Source organism: Gobio gobio (assembly GCF_949357685.1).
Source record: "Gobio gobio genome assembly, chromosome: 12".
Taxonomy (NCBI): domain Eukaryota; kingdom Metazoa; phylum Chordata; class Actinopteri; order Cypriniformes; family Gobionidae; genus Gobio; species Gobio gobio.
Window position 1 is genome coordinate 53002826 of NC_137105.1, and position 18160 is coordinate 53020985.

The following is an 18160-nucleotide window of genomic DNA, read 5'->3' on the forward strand; positions in this document are numbered from 1 at the left end:
GATTGAACTCATTCAGCAGCTGATCAGTGTAAATGCTGGACCCTGACTGAGATGCCAAACGCCAGCTGGGAAGCAATTCATGCAAATCAAATAAATGCATGAATTTTAAAACACACAGCATTTCACGGATTGTTTAGTAAGCCCTTCTGGCCGTTCTGATCTCATGCGGTCACCACCCCCTAACTAATGAGTTTTTTTCATACTGCCACGATCACATGGGTCACGCATCTTCTGTATCTGTGATCTGAGTGTGCGGGCGCTCAGTGAAGGATATTATCCACCAGCCGCCCGATGAGTTTGCAGTAGTACGTGTCGTCGGGGATCCAGACGTTGTCCTCTCGGGCGTTCATCCCACACTTCAGGTAGGTCTCGCTGAGACACCAGCCGGGGGTGCGGTTGTCCTTGAGCGAGCTCATGATGGCGTGGACCAGCTTCCTCTTCAGGTTGGTGCGGTCTCGGAGATGTCTCTCGTAGTAATGCAGTGTGTTGTACAGGTACGTCACCGGACGATCTGCAGGTGAAACGTGTGATCATAAACACAAAAAAAGTCAGAATTAAAGGATTAGTTCACTTTTAGATACACTTTTGCTGATCATTTACTCACCCGCATGTCATCCTAGATGTCCATGTCTTTCTTTCTGCAGTCGAAAAGAAATTAAGTTTTTGATGAAAACATTCCAGGGTTTTTCTCCATATAATGGACTTCAATGGGCTCCAAACGGTTCAAGATCCAAATGACAGTTTCAGTGCAGCTTTAAACGACACCAGATGATGAATAAGGGTCTGATCTAGACAAACCATCAGTTTCTGAGAGAAACCCAGCAGTATTTATGATATTATTTTACCTCTTATCAGACGAGCGTGATCATCTCTGAGCTCCGCCATAACTTTCGCTAAGTGAGGTCAAATACGAGCGTGGTCATAGATATATCAATCATAGATGCCTCATTCTACTGATCCGTGCAGGCCATGGGCGTCGGAACCATTGTATGTGGACGGGACAAGACCCACCCACTTTTTACGATCAATGATATTGGACCCACTCACGTTTATCGTCTCTAACATTCAGCACATGTCTGTTTACCTACCCTAAACACTTATTATTAAAAACGTTAGACGCTTTATTTCCACTTTTCTAATATTTTCTTCATTTTTATTGAAAATAAATGCCTTTCCGATTTGATATGTGATGGGAAAACGGAGAAGATTGAGTTTGGCGAAAGCCGGACTCGAACTGCTGGTCAATTTGTGTCAAAACTAGATGCCATGCGTCTGACCCCTACACTACTGCCGCTCTCAATGATATGGCGATTTCCGTAATTTTGTCTTTCTGAACTATACGTTTAGCAAGCAAAGCGGTATATTTGTACTTAATGTAATTGGCATCTACTCCAGTAAAACATTTCTGAGGACCCACCCACATTTTTTTTGCTTCCGACGCCCGTGGTGCAGGCGCTAATGAGGCATCTACGATCAATACATCTATGACCATGTTCGTATTTTGACCTCACTTAACGGAAGTTATGGCGGAGCTCAGAGATGATCATGTTCGTCTGATAAGAGGTAAAATATTAGCATAAATACTGCTGGGTTTCTCTCAGAAACTGATGGTTTGTCTAGATCAGACCCTTATTCATCATCTGGTGTCGTTTGAAGCTGCACTGAAACTGTCATTTGGACCTTGACCCGTTTGGAGCCCATTGAAGTCCATTATATGGAGAAAAACCCTGGAAAATTTTCACCAAAAACCTTAATTTCTTTTTGACTGCAGAAAGAAAGACATGGACATCTTGGATGACATGGGGGTGAGTGAATTATCAGCAAAAGTTTATTTAAAAGTTAACTAATCCTTTAAAATCAATTCAAGAACTGTGTGTTCTTCAGTACTAACCCTAACCCCAGTTCTTGATTATGTGTGTTTTGTAGAATTATAATTTAGAGTTTTAGCTCATATTCTGCCCTTGCTGTTGTGTCTGGCTCTACTAGAGCAGGTTTTCCTGCTGTAATGTTGATTATTTCCTCATATTCTCCAGTGTTGCGGCTCCTCTCTTCTCAGTCTGTCAGTAACGCTCTGTCTCTATGAAGCCCCTCCTTCTGAAAAGCACACTGTGCTCTGATTGGTCGGCTGGAGCAGTGTGTTGTGATTGGTGTTTGGGAAATGCCCCGCCCCTTCCCATAACCGGCAGTTTCAACACACGACTAACTAACTCAACCAGGCCCCGCCCCTTTATTCTGCGTATGAATTATTATAATGAGGAATATTGTGACGTGTTTGTTCCCGGAAGAAACTCAAGATGGAGGCGTTTCAGGAGCTCAGAAACACTGACCCTGAGAGAGAGAAGAGCTTGAGATTGACTCTCACCGTGGAACTTGTAGAGCCCCCCCAGGTGGTCGAGCAGCGTCTCCAGAGACTTGGACACGGGCAGCAGCTCCAGGAAGCGATGGATGACGATGTCGAACACAGGAAGGAAGCGCAGACACACGTTGCCGAAGTAGATGGGCAGGTACTGCGACTGCAGCTGAATGGGAGGGTTGACCTGCTCCGCCAGACCCTCGAAGTACAGCTTCTCTGGATACTTCTGCACGGGTCGACAGTGGAGGAGCTCATTACCAGCACAGCCATCAGCACAGCCCAGCTACGCATTCAATAGGCCGGCTTTTGGAAAAATGATTGGACTGCACTGACGCTATTGGACGAGAACAAAACTTGCCCTGGATTAGGTCGGACGATCAGACTGTTTCTCTATAACGGAATCGACTGTGCTTCATCATTGATGAAATTATTAGTTATTGAACTGAACTGAATCAACAGTAAACTACTGACTGATCTCTAGTGTAGAGCTGCTTATCGATGAATTGAACTCATAATCGATGAGCTTTACAGTTATTGAAATGAATAAATGTCCTCTTAGAGCTGCTTTATAGTTGATTTTCTTTCATATTTGATGGTTTGCATCATTGATTCTGTTATTATCCTGATTATTACTGTGAAGCTGCTTTGAAAAAAACATGATTACCATATGTGATGTGCTCTATACACTAATCAGGCATAACATTATGACCGGTGAATAACACTGATGATCTCCTGTTAGTGGGTGGGATATATTAGGCAGCAAGTGAACATTTTGTCCTCAGAGTTGATGTGTTAGAAGCAGGAAAAATGGGTGTAAGGATTTGAGCGAGTTTGACAAGGGCCAGATTGTGACGGCTAGACGACTGGATGTGACTGACACGTCCCACCTACCTAAGCATTGTTGAGCCCATGTCCAGCCTTTCATGGAGACGATATTCCCTGTGTGTGTGTGTGGCTCTTTCAGCAGATAATGCGCCGCCACAAAGCACAAATGCTTCAGGAATGGTTTGAGGCATTGACTCGGCCTCCAAATTCCCCAGATCTCAATCCAATCGAGCATCTGTGGGATGAGCTGAACAAACAAGTCCGATCCATGGAGGAACCGCCTCACAACTTACAGGACTTAAAGGGTTAGTTCACCCAAAAATGTAAATTCTGTCATTAATTACTTAACCTCATGTGGTTGGACACCCGTCAGACCTCCGTTCATCTTCAGACACAAATGAAGATATTTTAGTGTAAATCTGATGCTCTGAAAGGCCTCCATTGGCTCAATGCACTTTACACTCTCAAGACCCTTAAAAGACACTAAAGACGTCGTTACAAAGTCCATCTCACTACAGTGGTTCTACAATAACTTTATGAAGCGACGAGAATAGTTTTTGTGCGCAAAAAACCCCTAAATAACGACTTATATAGTGATGACGATTTCAAAACACGGCCTCATGAAGCTTCGAAGCGTTATGAATCAGTGAGCCGAATGATGATTCGGATCGTGTGTCAAACTGCTGAAATTTGGCGATTCAAACCGCTGAATCGACTCAGTGATTCATAACGCTTCAAACTGCTGAATCGACTCACTGATTCATAACGCTTCGAAGCTTCATGATGCTTTGTTTTGAAATCGTCATCACTATATAAGTCGTTATTTAGGGTTTTTTTGCGCACAGAAACTATTCTCGTCGCTTCATAAAGTTATTGTAGAGCCGCTGTAGTGAGATGGACTTTGTAACGACGTCTTTAGTGTCTTTTAAGGGTCTTGAGAGTGTAAAGTTGAGCCAATGGAGGCCTTTCAGAGCATCAGATTTACACTAAAATATCTTCATTTGTGTCTGAAGATGAACGGAGGTCTGACGGGTGTCCAACCACATGAGGGTAAGTAATTAATGACAGAATTTTCATTTTTGGGTGAACTAACCCTTTAAAGGATCTGCTGCTAACATCTTGGTGCCAGATACCACAGCACACCTTCAGGGGTCTAGCGGAGTCCATGCCTCGATGGGTCAGCAAAAGGGGGTCAATGTTATGCCTGATCAATGTTTATATGTGAATATCATATAAAGCGATTGTGTCTTCTGAAGACTTGGATTAAACCGCTCCATTCATATGGCGCTAATATAGCTATCTTTATAGTTGTCTTTATAGTTGTCGTTCTTGGTGTGAACGGGTCTTAAGTGTTGTATATCTCAGTCTTTACACAGGAGAAAACAGCTGTACTGTATGTTAGAAAACAGCTGCCGGGGACGTGACCGAGTCCACTGGAAAACATCTGAAGAACACGTCTCTTTCTAAACTCAGAGTGGTCACATGTTAGCTTTGGTCTCATGGTGGGGTTCAGCTCAGGTCAAGCTGTGTGTGCTGAATTATGTTTTGTTTGCCATTGAGCACACACACACACACACAAGACGAAATGTCACCGCAATCTGAGGTCAATCTCTACTTAAAATGCCACAGAGAAATAAAGACGGGGATAACAACTGTGTTTATGACATTTCAGAAACTCATCAAACTTGATATTTGGCTGAATATCCAGAACTGAGACGGTTTTGTGTTTCATCTCTAAAGGTCAACAGTAGAACGATACACAAATCCATATGTAAGGTCCATCTGTGAGAGACACGGCTGCTGGACCGCACACGCTTCATTATTCAACAGGTCACGCAAGAGCAGATGTGTATTTACACAGCTTGAGCATCTGAGCATGAAGGACATTAAACACAGTCAGTCAGGTGACAAGAAACTCAACGCAAGCCATGGAAAACGCTGACAGCCAATGAGTGAGCAAGAAAATCCACTGGATCTGAGAACATTAGTGAGCTTAATGCCTCAAATCTTTGAAGATATTCAGAGTTTTATTAGAAACGCTTAGTAGCAAATAAATGTGATCAACTCGTGTTTAGTGTGTGTGTTGTTAATGTTTAGAGGGTTGTGTGTTGTGTTACCTTGTGGTAGGTCATGTGTTTGGTGTGTATTGTTAGCGTGTAACAGGTTGTGTTTGGTGTGTTGTTAGAATGTAACAGGTTGCGTGTTGTTTACCTTGTGGTAGGTCATGTGTTCGGTGTGTGTGTTGTTAGCATGTAACAGGTTGCATGTTGTTTACCTTGTGGTAGGTCATGTGTTTGGTGTGTGTTGTTAGCATGTAACAGGTTGCGTGTTGTTTACCTTGTGGTAGGTCATGTGTTCGGTGTGTGTGTTGTTAGCATGTAACAGGTTGCGTGTTGTTTACCTTGTGGTAGGTCATGTGTTCGGTGTGTGTGTTGTTAGCATGTAACAGGTTGCATGTTGTTTACCTTGTGGTAGGTCATGTGTTTGGTGTGTGTTGTTAGCATGTAACAGGTTGCGTGTTGTTTACCTTGTGGTAGGTCATGTGTTCGGTGTGTGTGTTGTTAGCATGTAACAGGGTCCGTGTTGTTTACCTTGTGGTAGGTCATGTGTTCGGTGTGTGTGTTGTTAGCATGTAACAGGTTGCGTGTTGTTTACCTTGTGGTAGGTCATGTGTTCGGTGTGTGTGTTGTTAGCATGTAACAGGTTGCGTGTTGTTTACCTTGTGGTAGGTCATGTGTTCGGTGTGTGTGTTGTTAGCGTGTAACAGGTTGCGTGTTGTTTACCTTGTGGTAGGTCATGTGTTAGGTGTGTGTTGTTAGCATGTAACAGGTTGCGTGTGTTTTACCTTGTGGTAGGTCATGTGTTTGTGTGTTAGCGTGAAGCAGGTTGTGTTTGGTGTGTTGTTAGCATTTAGCAGCTTGCGTGTGTTTTACCTTGTGGTAGGTCATGTGTCTGGTGTGTGTTGTTAGCGTGTTGTTAGCGTGTAACAGGTTGTGTTTGGTGTGTTGTTAGCATTTAGCAGCTTGCGTGTTGTTTACCTTGTGGTAGGTCACGTGTTTGGTGTGTGTTGTTAGCGTGTAACAGGTTATGTGTTGTTTACCTTGTGGTAGGTCATGTGTTTGGTAGGTCATGTGTTAATTGTGTGTTGTTAACGTGTAGCAGGTTGCGTGTTGTTTACCTTGTGGTAGGTCATGTGTTTGGTGTGTGTTGTTAGCGTGTAACAGGTTGTGTTTGGTGTGTGTTGTTAGCGTGTGACAGGTTGTGTGTTTGGTGTGTTGTTAGCATTTAGCAGCTTGCGTGTTGTTTACCTTGTGGTAGGTCATGTGTTTGGTGTGTATTGTTAGCGTGTTGTTAGTGTGTAACAGGTTGTGTTTGGTGTGTTGTTAGCATTTAAAAGCTTGCGTGTTGTTTACCTTGTGGTAGGTCATGTGTTTGGTGTGTGTTGTTAGCGTGTATCAGGCTGCATGTTGTTGTGTTACCTTGTGGTAGGTCATGTGTTTGGTGTGTGTTGTTAGCGTGTAGCAGGTTATGTGTTGTTTACCTTGTGGTAGGTCATGTGTTTGGTGTGTGTTGTTAGCGTGTAACAGGTTGTGTGTTTGGTGTGTTGTTAGCATTTAGCAGCTTGCGTGTTGTTTACCTTGTGGTAGGTCATGTGTTTGGTGTGTATTGTTAGCATGTTGTTAGTGTGTAACAGGTTGTGTTTGGTGTGTTGTTAGCATTTAAAAGCTTGCGTGTTGTTTACCTTGTGGTAGGTCATGTGTTTGGTGTGTGCTGTTAGCGTGTAGCGTGTTGTTGTTTACCTTGTGGTAGGTCATGTGTTTGGTGTGTGTGTTAGCGTGTAGCGTGTTGTTGTTTACCTTGTGGTAGGTCATGTGTTTGGTGTGTGCTGTTAGCGTGTAGCGTGTTGTTGTTTACCTTGTGGTAGGTCATGTGTTTGGTGTGTGCTGTTAGCGTGTAGCGTGTTGTTGTTTACCTTGTGGTAGGTCATGTGTTTGGTGTGTGTGTTAGCGTGTAGCGTGTTGTTGTTTACCTTGTGGTAGGTCATGTGTTTGGTGTGTGCTGTTAGCGTGTAGCGTGTTGTTGTTTACCTTGTGGTAGGTCATGTGTTTGGTGTGTGCTGTTAGCGTGTAGCGTGTTGTTGTTTACCTTGTGGCAGGTCATGTGTTTGGTGTGTGTGTTAGCGTGTAGCGTGTTGTTGTTTACCTTGTGGTAGGTCATGTGTTAGGTGTGTGTTGTTAGCATGTTGTTGTTTACCTTGTGGTGGGTCATGTGTTCGGTGTGTGCTGTTAGCGTGTAGCGTGTTGTTGTTTACCTTGTGGTAGGTCATGTGTTAGGTGTGTGTTGTTAGTGTGTAGCGTGTGGTTGTTTACCTTGTGGTAGGTCATGAGTTAGGTGTGTGCGTTAGCGTGTAGCGTGTTGTTGTTTACCTTGTGGTAGGTCATGAGTTAGGTGTGTGCTGTTAGCGTGTAGCGTGTTGTTGTTTACCTTGTGGTAGGTCATGTGTTTGGTGTGTGCTGTTAGCGTGTAGCGTGTTGTTGTTTACCTTGTGGTAGGTCATGTGTTTGGTGTGTGCTGTTAGCGTGTAGCGTGTTGTTGTTTACCTTGTGGTAGGTCATGAGTTAGGTGTGTGCTGTTAGCGTGTAGCGTGTGGTTGTTTACCTTGTGGTAGGTCATGTGTTAGGTGTGTGCTGTTAGCGTGTTGTTGTTTACCTTGTGGTAGGTCATGTGTTAGGTGTGTGCTGTTAGCGTGTAGCGTGTTGTTGTTTACCTTGTGGTAGGTCATGAGTTAGGTGTGTGCGTTAGCGTGTAGCGTGTTGTTGTTTACCTTGTGGTAGGTCATGAGTTAGGTGTGTGCTGTTAGCGTGTAGCGTGTTGTTGTTTACCTTGTGGTAGGTCATGTGTTTGGTGTGTGCTGTTAGCGTGTAGCGTGTTGTTGTTTACCTTGTGGTAGGTCATGTGTTTGGTGTGTGCTGTTAGCGTGTAGCGTGTTGTTGTTTACCTTGTGGTAGGTCATGAGTTAGGTGTGTGCTGTTAGCGTGTAGCGTGTTGTTGTTTACCTTGTGGTAGGTCATGTGTTAGGTGTGTGCTGTTAGCGTGTAGCGTGTTGTTGTTTACCTTGTGGTAGGTCATGTGTTAGGTGTGTGCTGTTAGCGTGTAGCGTGTTGTTGTTTACCTTGTGGTAGGTCATGAGTTAGGTGTGTGCGTTAGCGTGTAGCGTGTTGTTGTTTACCTTGTGGTAGGTCATGAGTTAGGTGTGTGCTGTTAGCGTGTAGCGTGTTGTTGTTTACCTTGTGGTAGGTCATGTGTTTGGTGTGTGCTGTTAGCGTGTAGCGTGTTGTTGTTTACCTTGTGGTAGGTCATGTGTTTGGTGTGTGCTGTTAGCGTGTAGCGTGTTGTTGTTTACCTTGTGGTAGGTCATGTGTTTGGTGTGTGCTGTTAGCGTGTAGCGTGTTGTTGTTTACCTTGTGGTAGGTCATGAGTTAGGTGTGTGCTGTTAGCGTGTAGCGTGTTGTTGTTTACCTTGTGGTAGGTCATGTGTTAGGTGTGTGCTGTTAGCGTGTAGCGTGTTGTTGTTTACCTTGTGGTAGGTCATGAGTTAGGTGTGTGCTGTTAGCGTGTAGCGTGTTGTTGTTTACCTTGTGGTAGGTCATGTGTTAGGTGTGTGTTGTTAGCATGTTGTTGTTTACCTTGTGGTGGGTCATGTGTTCGGTGTGTGCTGTTAGCGTGTAGCGTGTTGTTGTTTACCTTGTGGTAGGTCATGTGTTTGGTGTGTGTGTTAGCGTGTAGCGTGTTGTTGTTTACCTTGTGGTAGGTCATGTGTTAGGTGTGTGTTGTTAGCATGTTGTTGTTTACCTTGTGGTGGGTCATGTGTTCGGTGTGTGCTGTTAGCGTGTAGCGTGTTGTTGTTTACCTTGTGGTAGGTCATGTGTTAGGTGTGTGTTGTTAGTGTGTAGCGTGTGGTTGTTTACCTTGTGGTAGGTCATGAGTTAGGTGTGTGCGTTAGCGTGTAGCGTGTTGTTGTTTACCTTGTGGTAGGTCATGAGTTAGGTGTGTGCTGTTAGCGTGTAGCGTGTTGTTGTTTACCTTGTGGTAGGTCATGTGTTTGGTGTGTGCTGTTAGCGTGTAGCGTGTTGTTGTTTACCTTGTGGTAGGTCATGTGTTTGGTGTGTGCTGTTAGCGTGTAGCGTGTTGTTGTTTACCTTGTGGTAGGTCATGTGTTTGGTGTGTGCTGTTAGCGTGTAGCGTGTTGTTGTTTACCTTGTGGTAGGTCATGAGTTAGGTGTGTGCTGTTAGCGTGTAGCGTGTTGTTGTTTACCTTGTGGTAGGTCATGTGTTAGGTGTGTGCTGTTAGCGTGTAGCGTGTTGTTGTTTACCTTGTGGTAGGTCATGAGTTAGGTGTGTGCTGTTAGCGTGTAGCGTGTTGTTGTTTACCTTGTGGTAGGTCATGTGTTAGGTGTGTGCTGTTAGCGTGTAGCGTGTTGTTGTTTACCTTGTGGTAGGTCATGTGTTAGGTGTGTGCTGTTAGCGTGTAGCGTGTTGTTGTTTACCTTGTGGTAGGTCATGAGTTAGGTGTGTGCGTTAGCGTGTAGCGTGTTGTTGTTTACCTTGTGGTAGGTCATGAGTTAGGTGTGTGCTGTTAGCGTGTAGCGTGTTGTTGTTTACCTTGTGGTAGGTCATGTGTTTGGTGTGTGCTGTTAGCGTGTAGCGTGTTGTTGTTTACCTTGTGGTAGGTCATGTGTTTGGTGTGTGCTGTTAGCGTGTAGCGTGTTGTTGTTTACCTTGTGGTAGGTCATGTGTTTGGTGTGTGCTGTTAGCGTGTAGCGTGTTGTTGTTTACCTTGTGGTAGGTCATGAGTTAGGTGTGTGCTGTTAGCGTGTAGCGTGTTGTTGTTTACCTTGTGGTAGGTCATGTGTTTGGTGTGTGCTGTTAGCGTGTAGCGTGTGGTTGTTTACCTTGTGGTAGGTCATGTGTTTGGTGTGCCAGTCGCTCTGCAGCCAGTGTTCTGGGGCGTTCTCCTTCACAAAATCACTCACGCGGTTGCGGAAGTCGTTGGGTTTGAGGAGCAGAAGCTGGATGATGAAGTAGCAGACCTGAGCCTCGTTCCCCTCGTGACTCCTCATCGCCTGCATGAAAACACACAGCGTTCAGCGCCACGGCATGCGTTTGGAAATGTTTGTTCAGTGTAGCATGTCGAGCTCTTTCCAGTGTGTGCATTAATAAAACACAAGTGTTGTCCTCAGTGAACACACAGGGTCTGTCTCTGTGTTCTGCAGGGCTCAGTGTCAGTAAGTCAGTGTTCGATCAGGGCTGATAAACGTGTTCAGTGCAGCAGGAAGTGTATTGATCAGCGGATGAGAAGGCTGATCCCCAGGCTGTCTGCAGTCCAGCTGGCCTTCTGTTTGCTTCTGACACACCGATAATGTTTCACATGAAGCTTCTCTCACATGCTGCGCTAACAGGCCAATAAATCCATGAGTCAAACATGAAACACTGAAGCACAGCCTGGAAACATACTCATATTTAAAAATGATCACATATAATCAAAGCACTCTGGCAATCTTACAAACCAACCAAGGTTTGAATAACATCTGTGATTTAAACCATTGCAGATGGTTAAATACATTTCCACTGATTAAGTCTTTCGGCCATCTTTCAATGATTTAACATCATTTGCTTAATTACTCATTGAATCTCCAGTATTTGAGCTTCAGTAGGTGCGTTTACATGGAGCACTGTAATCCGAATAAAAATACTCCATATAAACACCTCAATCGGAATAAAAATGGCCAAACCGAATGAAATTGTAATGGGTTTGAGAGGGGTGGGATAAACCTTTTCATGAAGCGATCAAACGAAAAATTCCACCATGTAAACGATCTGATCTGATTACTCTGAGTGCACGTCTTTCTGTGACGTGATATACAGCGCGCGCCTCCACAACTGAAGAGCGCGCGCTCACACCAGGCTAATGTTGACAAGAGAGGAAAGTTCATTTTTCTGAGGTATTAAACTTTTTATTTCGTAACATGTTATGAACATGATGTTTGAATAATGACACAGACATAGCCTGGCTACACATCTCATCTCGAGCGTTTGTCCGAGGCTTCAACTGCGCCTGACAGAAGAATATATTTTTCTGAGGTGATTCTTACACTTTACGACAAATAATAAATAGCTTTAATAAAACTCTACAAGTCCTGGTGGCCGTTGAGAGCTGCCATTTCAACGGGGAACATTCAAGCTGCTCTCGGTTTCTCGTTAGTTAAGTTAGCTATAAAAAAAAAATCAACAACTGCTTCAAATTGGTTAAGTAACATTACCCACAGTCTACTTTAATTACTTTTGTTAATATTTATACCTTTGTGATTATGGTATCTTTCCTTAATCATCTGAAATATATATGTTTAGTACTACTAGTAATGATGCTGAGCACGTCTTGAATGCTTCATTCATGTTTCACCGTATATCCTATGTTTTTATTAATAATTTGACTGCATTTTATTGTTAATTTTGTGTTTTTCAAAATAAATGAATTGAATTCATTTTTGATTCCGCATTCATCATTCACAGCTGTTGTATAGGACATAAATTAGGTTAAACCACAGAAAAATAAATAAATATAAAAATTACCAACACAGAACTATTGATCGACAATACGTAACGAATCTGATGCGGCAGACAAACTGTGTGTGCATGTCACAAAATGATTCCTACTGAAAGTCAGCACATGTGAACACCAGATGGGTTTAGATAACGTCTCATGTAAACAGTCCAGCGAATCTTTCAATCGGAATGATTTTAATCGGAATGACAAAAAAGTGCGCATGTAAATGTGGCTACTGACAAAATCTGACCGTCTGTACAGAGTCACATGATCAATGACACTCATTCACTCCCATGTGATTTCATTGACCTTCTAACTTGTAAAAGCAGCTTATGCTGCAGATCTCGCAGGGCTGAGTCAGTGGAGAGCCAGTGTATGTGAGGGTGGAGCATGAGTGCTGAAGAGTGAAGCAGTGCAGGGTCAGGCTCACCAGGCAGAGGATGAGTCTGTCCAGGGTCACGATGTTGTACTTCCACACCATGTCGTTCAGAATCTCGATACACTTGTTCAGCTGCTGCCCCCCCGCTGAAGTAGAGAACTCGTACACTAGGAAGTCAGCAAACGTCCGCACGTGGGCCACCAGCGCCCGCGCCCCGATGCGCTCCAGGACCCTGAGGACAGGAAATCACAAAACAATTAACATGCTCGAGTCCATCTGATGCCAGAATTTGGTTTGTCTGCTACACTCAACATTTGCCTCTTCATCTCTCAGTCATCATTGCATTATGTTTTAAAACTACAGAGCTTTGATCATAAATTTAAGCATTTAATCATCCTGTTACTAAGACATATTGGCAGATATTGATGTTTATATGCATTTTGATTTACATTACAAGCATCAGAATTTCATTGAGGTGTTTTCTCCTCCATATTATCACTGTATATTACTATACGAAACAAAAGCCAGATGTATCAAATATTATACAATGTAACGATTTTTAAAAAAAAAAGTCAAACTCTTCAATAAAATAAAATTTAAAAAAAGTGATTTCTCCAACTATTATATCATACAGTCGTGGTCAGAATTATTGGCACCCCTGATAAATATGATCAAAGATGGCTGTTCAATGCATGTTGTTAGCGTGTAGCAGGTTGTGTGTTCGATGTATGTTGTTAGTGTGTAGCAGATTGTGTGTTTGATGCATGTCAACGTATAGCAGCTTGTGTGTTATATGCGCATTGTTAATATGTAGCAGGTTGTGTGTTCAATGCGTGTTAACATGTAGCAGGTTGTGTGTTCGATGCGTGTTAACATGTAGCAGGTTGTGTGTTCGATGTGTGTTGTTAACATGTAGCAGGTTGTGTGTTCGATGTGTGTTCTTAGCGTGTAGAAGGTTGTGTGTTCGATGCGTGTTAACATGTAGGAGGTTGTGTGTTCGATGCGTGTTATTAACGTGTAACAGGTGTGTTCGATGCGTGTTATTAACGTGTAGCAGGTTGGGTGTTCGATGCGTGTTATTAACGTGTAACAGGTTGTGTGTTCGATGGGTGTTATTAACGTGTAACAGGTGTGTTCGATGCGTGTTATTAACGTGTAGCAGGTTGGGTGTGCGATGCGTGTTAACATGTAGCAGGTTGTGTGTTCGATGCGTGTTATTAACGTGTAACAGGTGTGTTCGATGCGTGTTATTAACGTGTAGCAGGTTGGGTGTTCGATGCGTGTTATTAACGTGTAACAGGTTGTGTGTTTGATGCGTGTTATTAACGTGTAACAGGTGTGTTCGATGCGTGTTATTAACGTGTAGCAGGTTGTGTGTTCGATGCGTGTTAACATGTAGCAGGTTGTGTGTTCGATGCGTGTTATTAACGTGTAACAGGTTGTGTGTTCGATGCGTGTTAACATGTAGCAGGTTTTGTGTTTAGGGCATGTTATCGTGTAGCAGGTTGTGTGTTTGATGCGTGTTAACATGTAGCAGGTTGTGTGTTTAGGGCATGTTATCGTGTAGCAGGTTGTGCGTTTGATGCGTGTTAACATGTAGCAGGTTGTGTGTTCGATGCGTGTTATTAACGTGTAACAGGTTGTGTGTTCGATGCGTGTTAACGTGTAGCAGGTTGTGTGTTCGATGTGTGTTGTTAGCGTGTAGCAGGTTGTGTGTTCGATGCGTGTTAACATGTGGCAGGTTGTGTGTTCGATGCGTGTTATTAACGTGTAACAGGTGTGTTCGATGCGTGTTATTAACGTGTAACAGGTTGGGTGTTCGATGCGTGTTATTAACGTGTAACAGGTTGTGTGTTCGATGCGTGTTATTAACGTGTAGCAGGTTGGGTGTTCGATGCGTGTTAACATGTAGCAGGTTGTGTGTTCGATGCGTGTTATTAACGTGTAACAGGTTGTGTGTTCGATGCGTGTTAACATGTAGCAGGTTTTGTGTTTAGGGCATGTTATCGTGTAGCAGGTTGTGTGTTTGATGCGTGTTAACATGTAGCAGGTTTTGTGTTTAGGGCATGTTATCGTGTAGCAGGTTGTGTGTTTGATGCGTGTTAACATGTAGCAGGTTGTGTGTTTAGGGCATGTTATCGTGTAGCAGGTTGTGTGTTTGATGCGTGTTAACATGTAGCAGGTTGTGTGTTCGATGCGTGTTATTAACGTGTAACAGGTTGTGTGTTCGATGCGTGTTAACGTGTAGCAGGTTGTGTGTTCGATGTGTGTTGTTAGCGTGTAGCAGGTTGTGTGTTCGATGCGTGTTAACATGTAGCAGGTTGTGTGTTCGATATGTGTTATTAACGTGTAACAGGTTGTGTGTTCGATATGTGTTATTAACGTGTAGCAGGTTGGGTGTTCGATGCGTGTTATTAACGTGTAACAGGTTGTGTGTTCGATATGTGTTATTAACGTGTAACAGGTGTGTTCGATGCGTGTTATTAACGTGTAGCAGGTTGGGTGTTCGATGCGTGTTATTAACGTGTAACAGGTTGTGTGTTCGATGCGTGTTATTAACGTGTAACAGGTGTGTTCGATGCGTGTTATTAACGTGTAGCAGGTTGGGTGTTCGATGCGTGTTAACATGTAGCAGGTTGTGTGTTCGATGCGTGTTATTAACGTGTAACAGGTTGTGTGTTCGATGCGTGTTAACATGTAGCAGGTTTTGTGTTTAGGGCATGTTATCGTGTAGCAGGTTGTGTGTTTGATGCGTGTTAACATGTAGCAGGTTGTGTGTTCGCTACATGTTAACGTGTAGCAGGTTGTGTGTTCGCTACATGTTAACGTGTAGCAGGTTGTGTGTTCGCTACATGTTAACGTGTAGCAGGTTGTGTGTTCGATGCGTGTTATTAACGTGTAACAGGTTGTGTGTTCGATGCGTGTTAACATGTAGCAGGTTTTGTGTTTAGGGCATGTTATCGTGTAGCAGGTTGTGTGTTTGATGCGTGTTAACATGTAGCAGGTTGTGTGTTCGCTACATGTTAACGTGTAGCAGGTTGTGTGTTCGCTACATGTTAACGTGTAGCAGGTTGTGTGTTCGCTACATGTTAACGTGTAGCAGGTTGTGTGTTCGCTACATGTTAACGTGTAGCAGGTTGTGTGTTCGCTACATGTTAACGTGTAGCAGGTTGTGTGTTCGCTACATGTTAACGTGTAGCAGGTTGTGTGTTCGCTACATGTTAACGTGTAGCAGGTTGTGTGTACGCTACATGTTAACGTGTAGCAGGTTGTGTGTTCGCTACATGTTAACGTGTAGCAGGTTGTGTGTTCGCTACATGTTAACGTGTAGCAGGTTGTGTGTTTGGTACATGTTAACGTGTAGCAGGTTGTGTGTTCGCTACATGTTAACGTGTTGTGTGTTCGGTACATGTTCCACTCCACTAAAGATGTTCTGAATCTGATGTGTGTGTATATCGTCCTAATGCACGAGAGGAGGAGCGTTTGAGAGGACAAAGACTCTGAAGACTAATTACCTCTTGGTTTACTGCTAGTTGGTCAAACTAGATTAAGACACGTTAAATGTATGCATTTGAGCTGATTGATCATAGGCCTTATTGATTTCATGAGGGTGAATAATGTCAGATCACTGAGGCCTACCGATCAATCACTTCCAATCAAAAACCTGTGCTATTGAAAGAAAACAAGATGGAATCCAATATTCTGTGATTATACAACACAACCAAAGCGATTTAAAAGGCCGGTCATTTATGACCCGGAACAGCAGCTTATGATTTTCAAGCCAGCAGCACAAGGGCAACACTGGCTCCAGGGTCAGAACAAACCGCAGTAGAGTACAGGAGACGCAGGGTAAGATGAGCCATTACATAAGCACAAAACTAGCATTGGAATGGCGAATCTAGTTTACTGCCATCGGAACATTGAGCTGAAAGTGTCCAGTGGTTTAATATTGCGTCTTTGATTGCTCTGAGAGAGAGGCAGAACCGTCAGAAAGCCCTTCTGCACATCTGCTGGTGTAATGAGGCACAGCTCGTGACTGGGGAATAAAGTGGATCACACAGGAGCGCTCCATTCAGCCCAGCACAAGCAGCCTTTATACGGCCAAGAGCAGCTGCAGACCACACACACACACACACACACTTCAAATGATGCACAACAAAATAACAGCCAATCAAAGAGAGACACATGAGCGCTGCAGACACAAGACACTTATTGTGCTTGTAAAGGATGATCTGAAATCACTGTCAGATGATGTGTGGACAAACACACCAGCTAAAGGTCCAGGAACACACACTTAAATATGTTTTTGTGTGTGTGAAATGAGCAGGAAGCAAACAGCTGTCTGTCATAAGAGCCTTGATGGTTAAATTAAACTTAGATACGATTCTACAATTCAAAAGAATCGATTCAGAATCATTAAAGAATGAATCAAGATGCACTGGAGAATCGATTATTGTTCTCCTCCTCATTAGTAGTCATAAGAGCAGCTTGACTAAAGCTTTACTTGATGTTCAGGACATACTGAAAAGAACAGCACCTCCCTACCTCACTTCACTGAACGCTCCTTCACACCAACTACAATCTCTGAACCAGTCTCTTTCCAGACCCTTCACCCTCTCTGGTCCTCTCTGGTGGATTGAGCTGCCAACCTCCACCCGAACTCATGAGACCATCACAGCTTTCAAGAACCTTTTCCACCAGCACTTAAACAACCAACACACTCTAGCTTTCTAATAAACATGGCATATACACTGATCAGGCATAACATTATGACCACTGACAGGTGAAGTGAGTAACACTGATGATCTCCTGTTAGTGGGTGGGGTATATTAGGCAGCAAGTGAACATTTTGTCCTCAGAGTTGATGTGTTAGAAGCAGGAAAAATGGGCAAGCGCAAGGATTTGAGTGAGTTTTGACAAGGGCCAGATTGTGACGGCTAGAGACTGGGTCAGAGCATCTCCAAAACTGCAGCTCTTGTGGGGTGTTCCCGGCCTGCAGTGGCCAGTCTCTATCAAAAGTGGAGGACCAGTGGAGAACCGGCCAAAGGGTCATGAAGGACCAGTGGAGAACCGGCCACAGGGTCATGGAGGACCAGTGGAGAACCGGCCACAGGGTCATGGAGGACCAGTGGAGAACCGGCCACAGGGTCATGAAGGACCAGTGGAGAACCGGCCACAGGGTCATGGAGGACCAGTGGAGAACCGGCCACAGGGTCATGAAGGACCAGTGGAGAACCGGCCACAGGGTCATGGAGGACCAGTGGAGAACCGGCCACAGGGTCATGGAGGACCAGTGGAGAACCGGCCACAGGGTCATGAAGGACCAGTGGAGAACCGGCCACAGGGTCATGGAGGACCAGTGGAGAACCGGCCACAGGGTCATGGAGGACCAGTGGAGAACCGGCCACAGGGTCATGGAGGACCAGTGGAGAACCGGCCACAGGGTCATGAAGGACCAGTGGAGAACCGGCCACAGGGTCATGGAGGACCAGTGGAGAACCGGCCACAGGGTCATGAAGGACCAGTGGAGAACCGGCCACAGGGTCATGAAGGACCAGTGGAGAACCGGCCACAGGGTCATGAAGGACCAGTGGAGAACCGGCCACAGGGTCATGGAGGACCAGTGGAGAACCGGCCACAGGGTCATGGAGGACCAGTGGAGAACCGGCCACAGGGTCATGAAGGACCAGTGGAGAACCGGCCACAGGGTCATGGAGGACCAGTGGAGAACCGGCCACAGGGTCATGAAGGACCAGTGGAGAACCGGCCACAGGGTCATGAAGGACCAGTGGAGAACCGGCCACAGGGTCATGGAGGACCAGTGGAGAACCGGCCACAGGGTCATGGAGGACCAGTGGAGAACCGGCCACAGGGTCATGGAGGACCAGTGGAGAACCGGCCACAGGGTCATGGAGGACCAGTGGAGAACCGGCCACAGGGTCATGGAGGACCAGTGGAGAACCGGCCACAGGGTCATGGAGGACCAGTGGAGAACCGG

At 44.6% G+C, this 18160-nt stretch overlaps 1 protein-coding gene across 2 annotated transcripts in view; it reads right to left on the reverse strand.

Moving 5' to 3' along the window:
• The window catches only part of med23 (mediator complex subunit 23), a 64981-nt gene that overhangs the window by 16768 nt on the left and 30053 nt on the right, over nt 1–18160 (reverse strand). For both annotated transcript variants that reach the window (XM_079831298.1, XM_079831297.1), the window contains 4 exons: nt 12214–12394; nt 10132–10302; nt 2363–2579; nt 275–511 (listed from right to left, as the gene is read on the reverse strand). In XM_079831298.1, coding sequence (XP_079687424.1) covers nt 275–511; nt 2363–2579; nt 10132–10302; nt 12214–12394 — 806 coding nt within the window. The remainder of the gene's footprint in view (nt 1–274; nt 512–2362; nt 2580–10131; nt 10303–12213; nt 12395–18160) is intronic.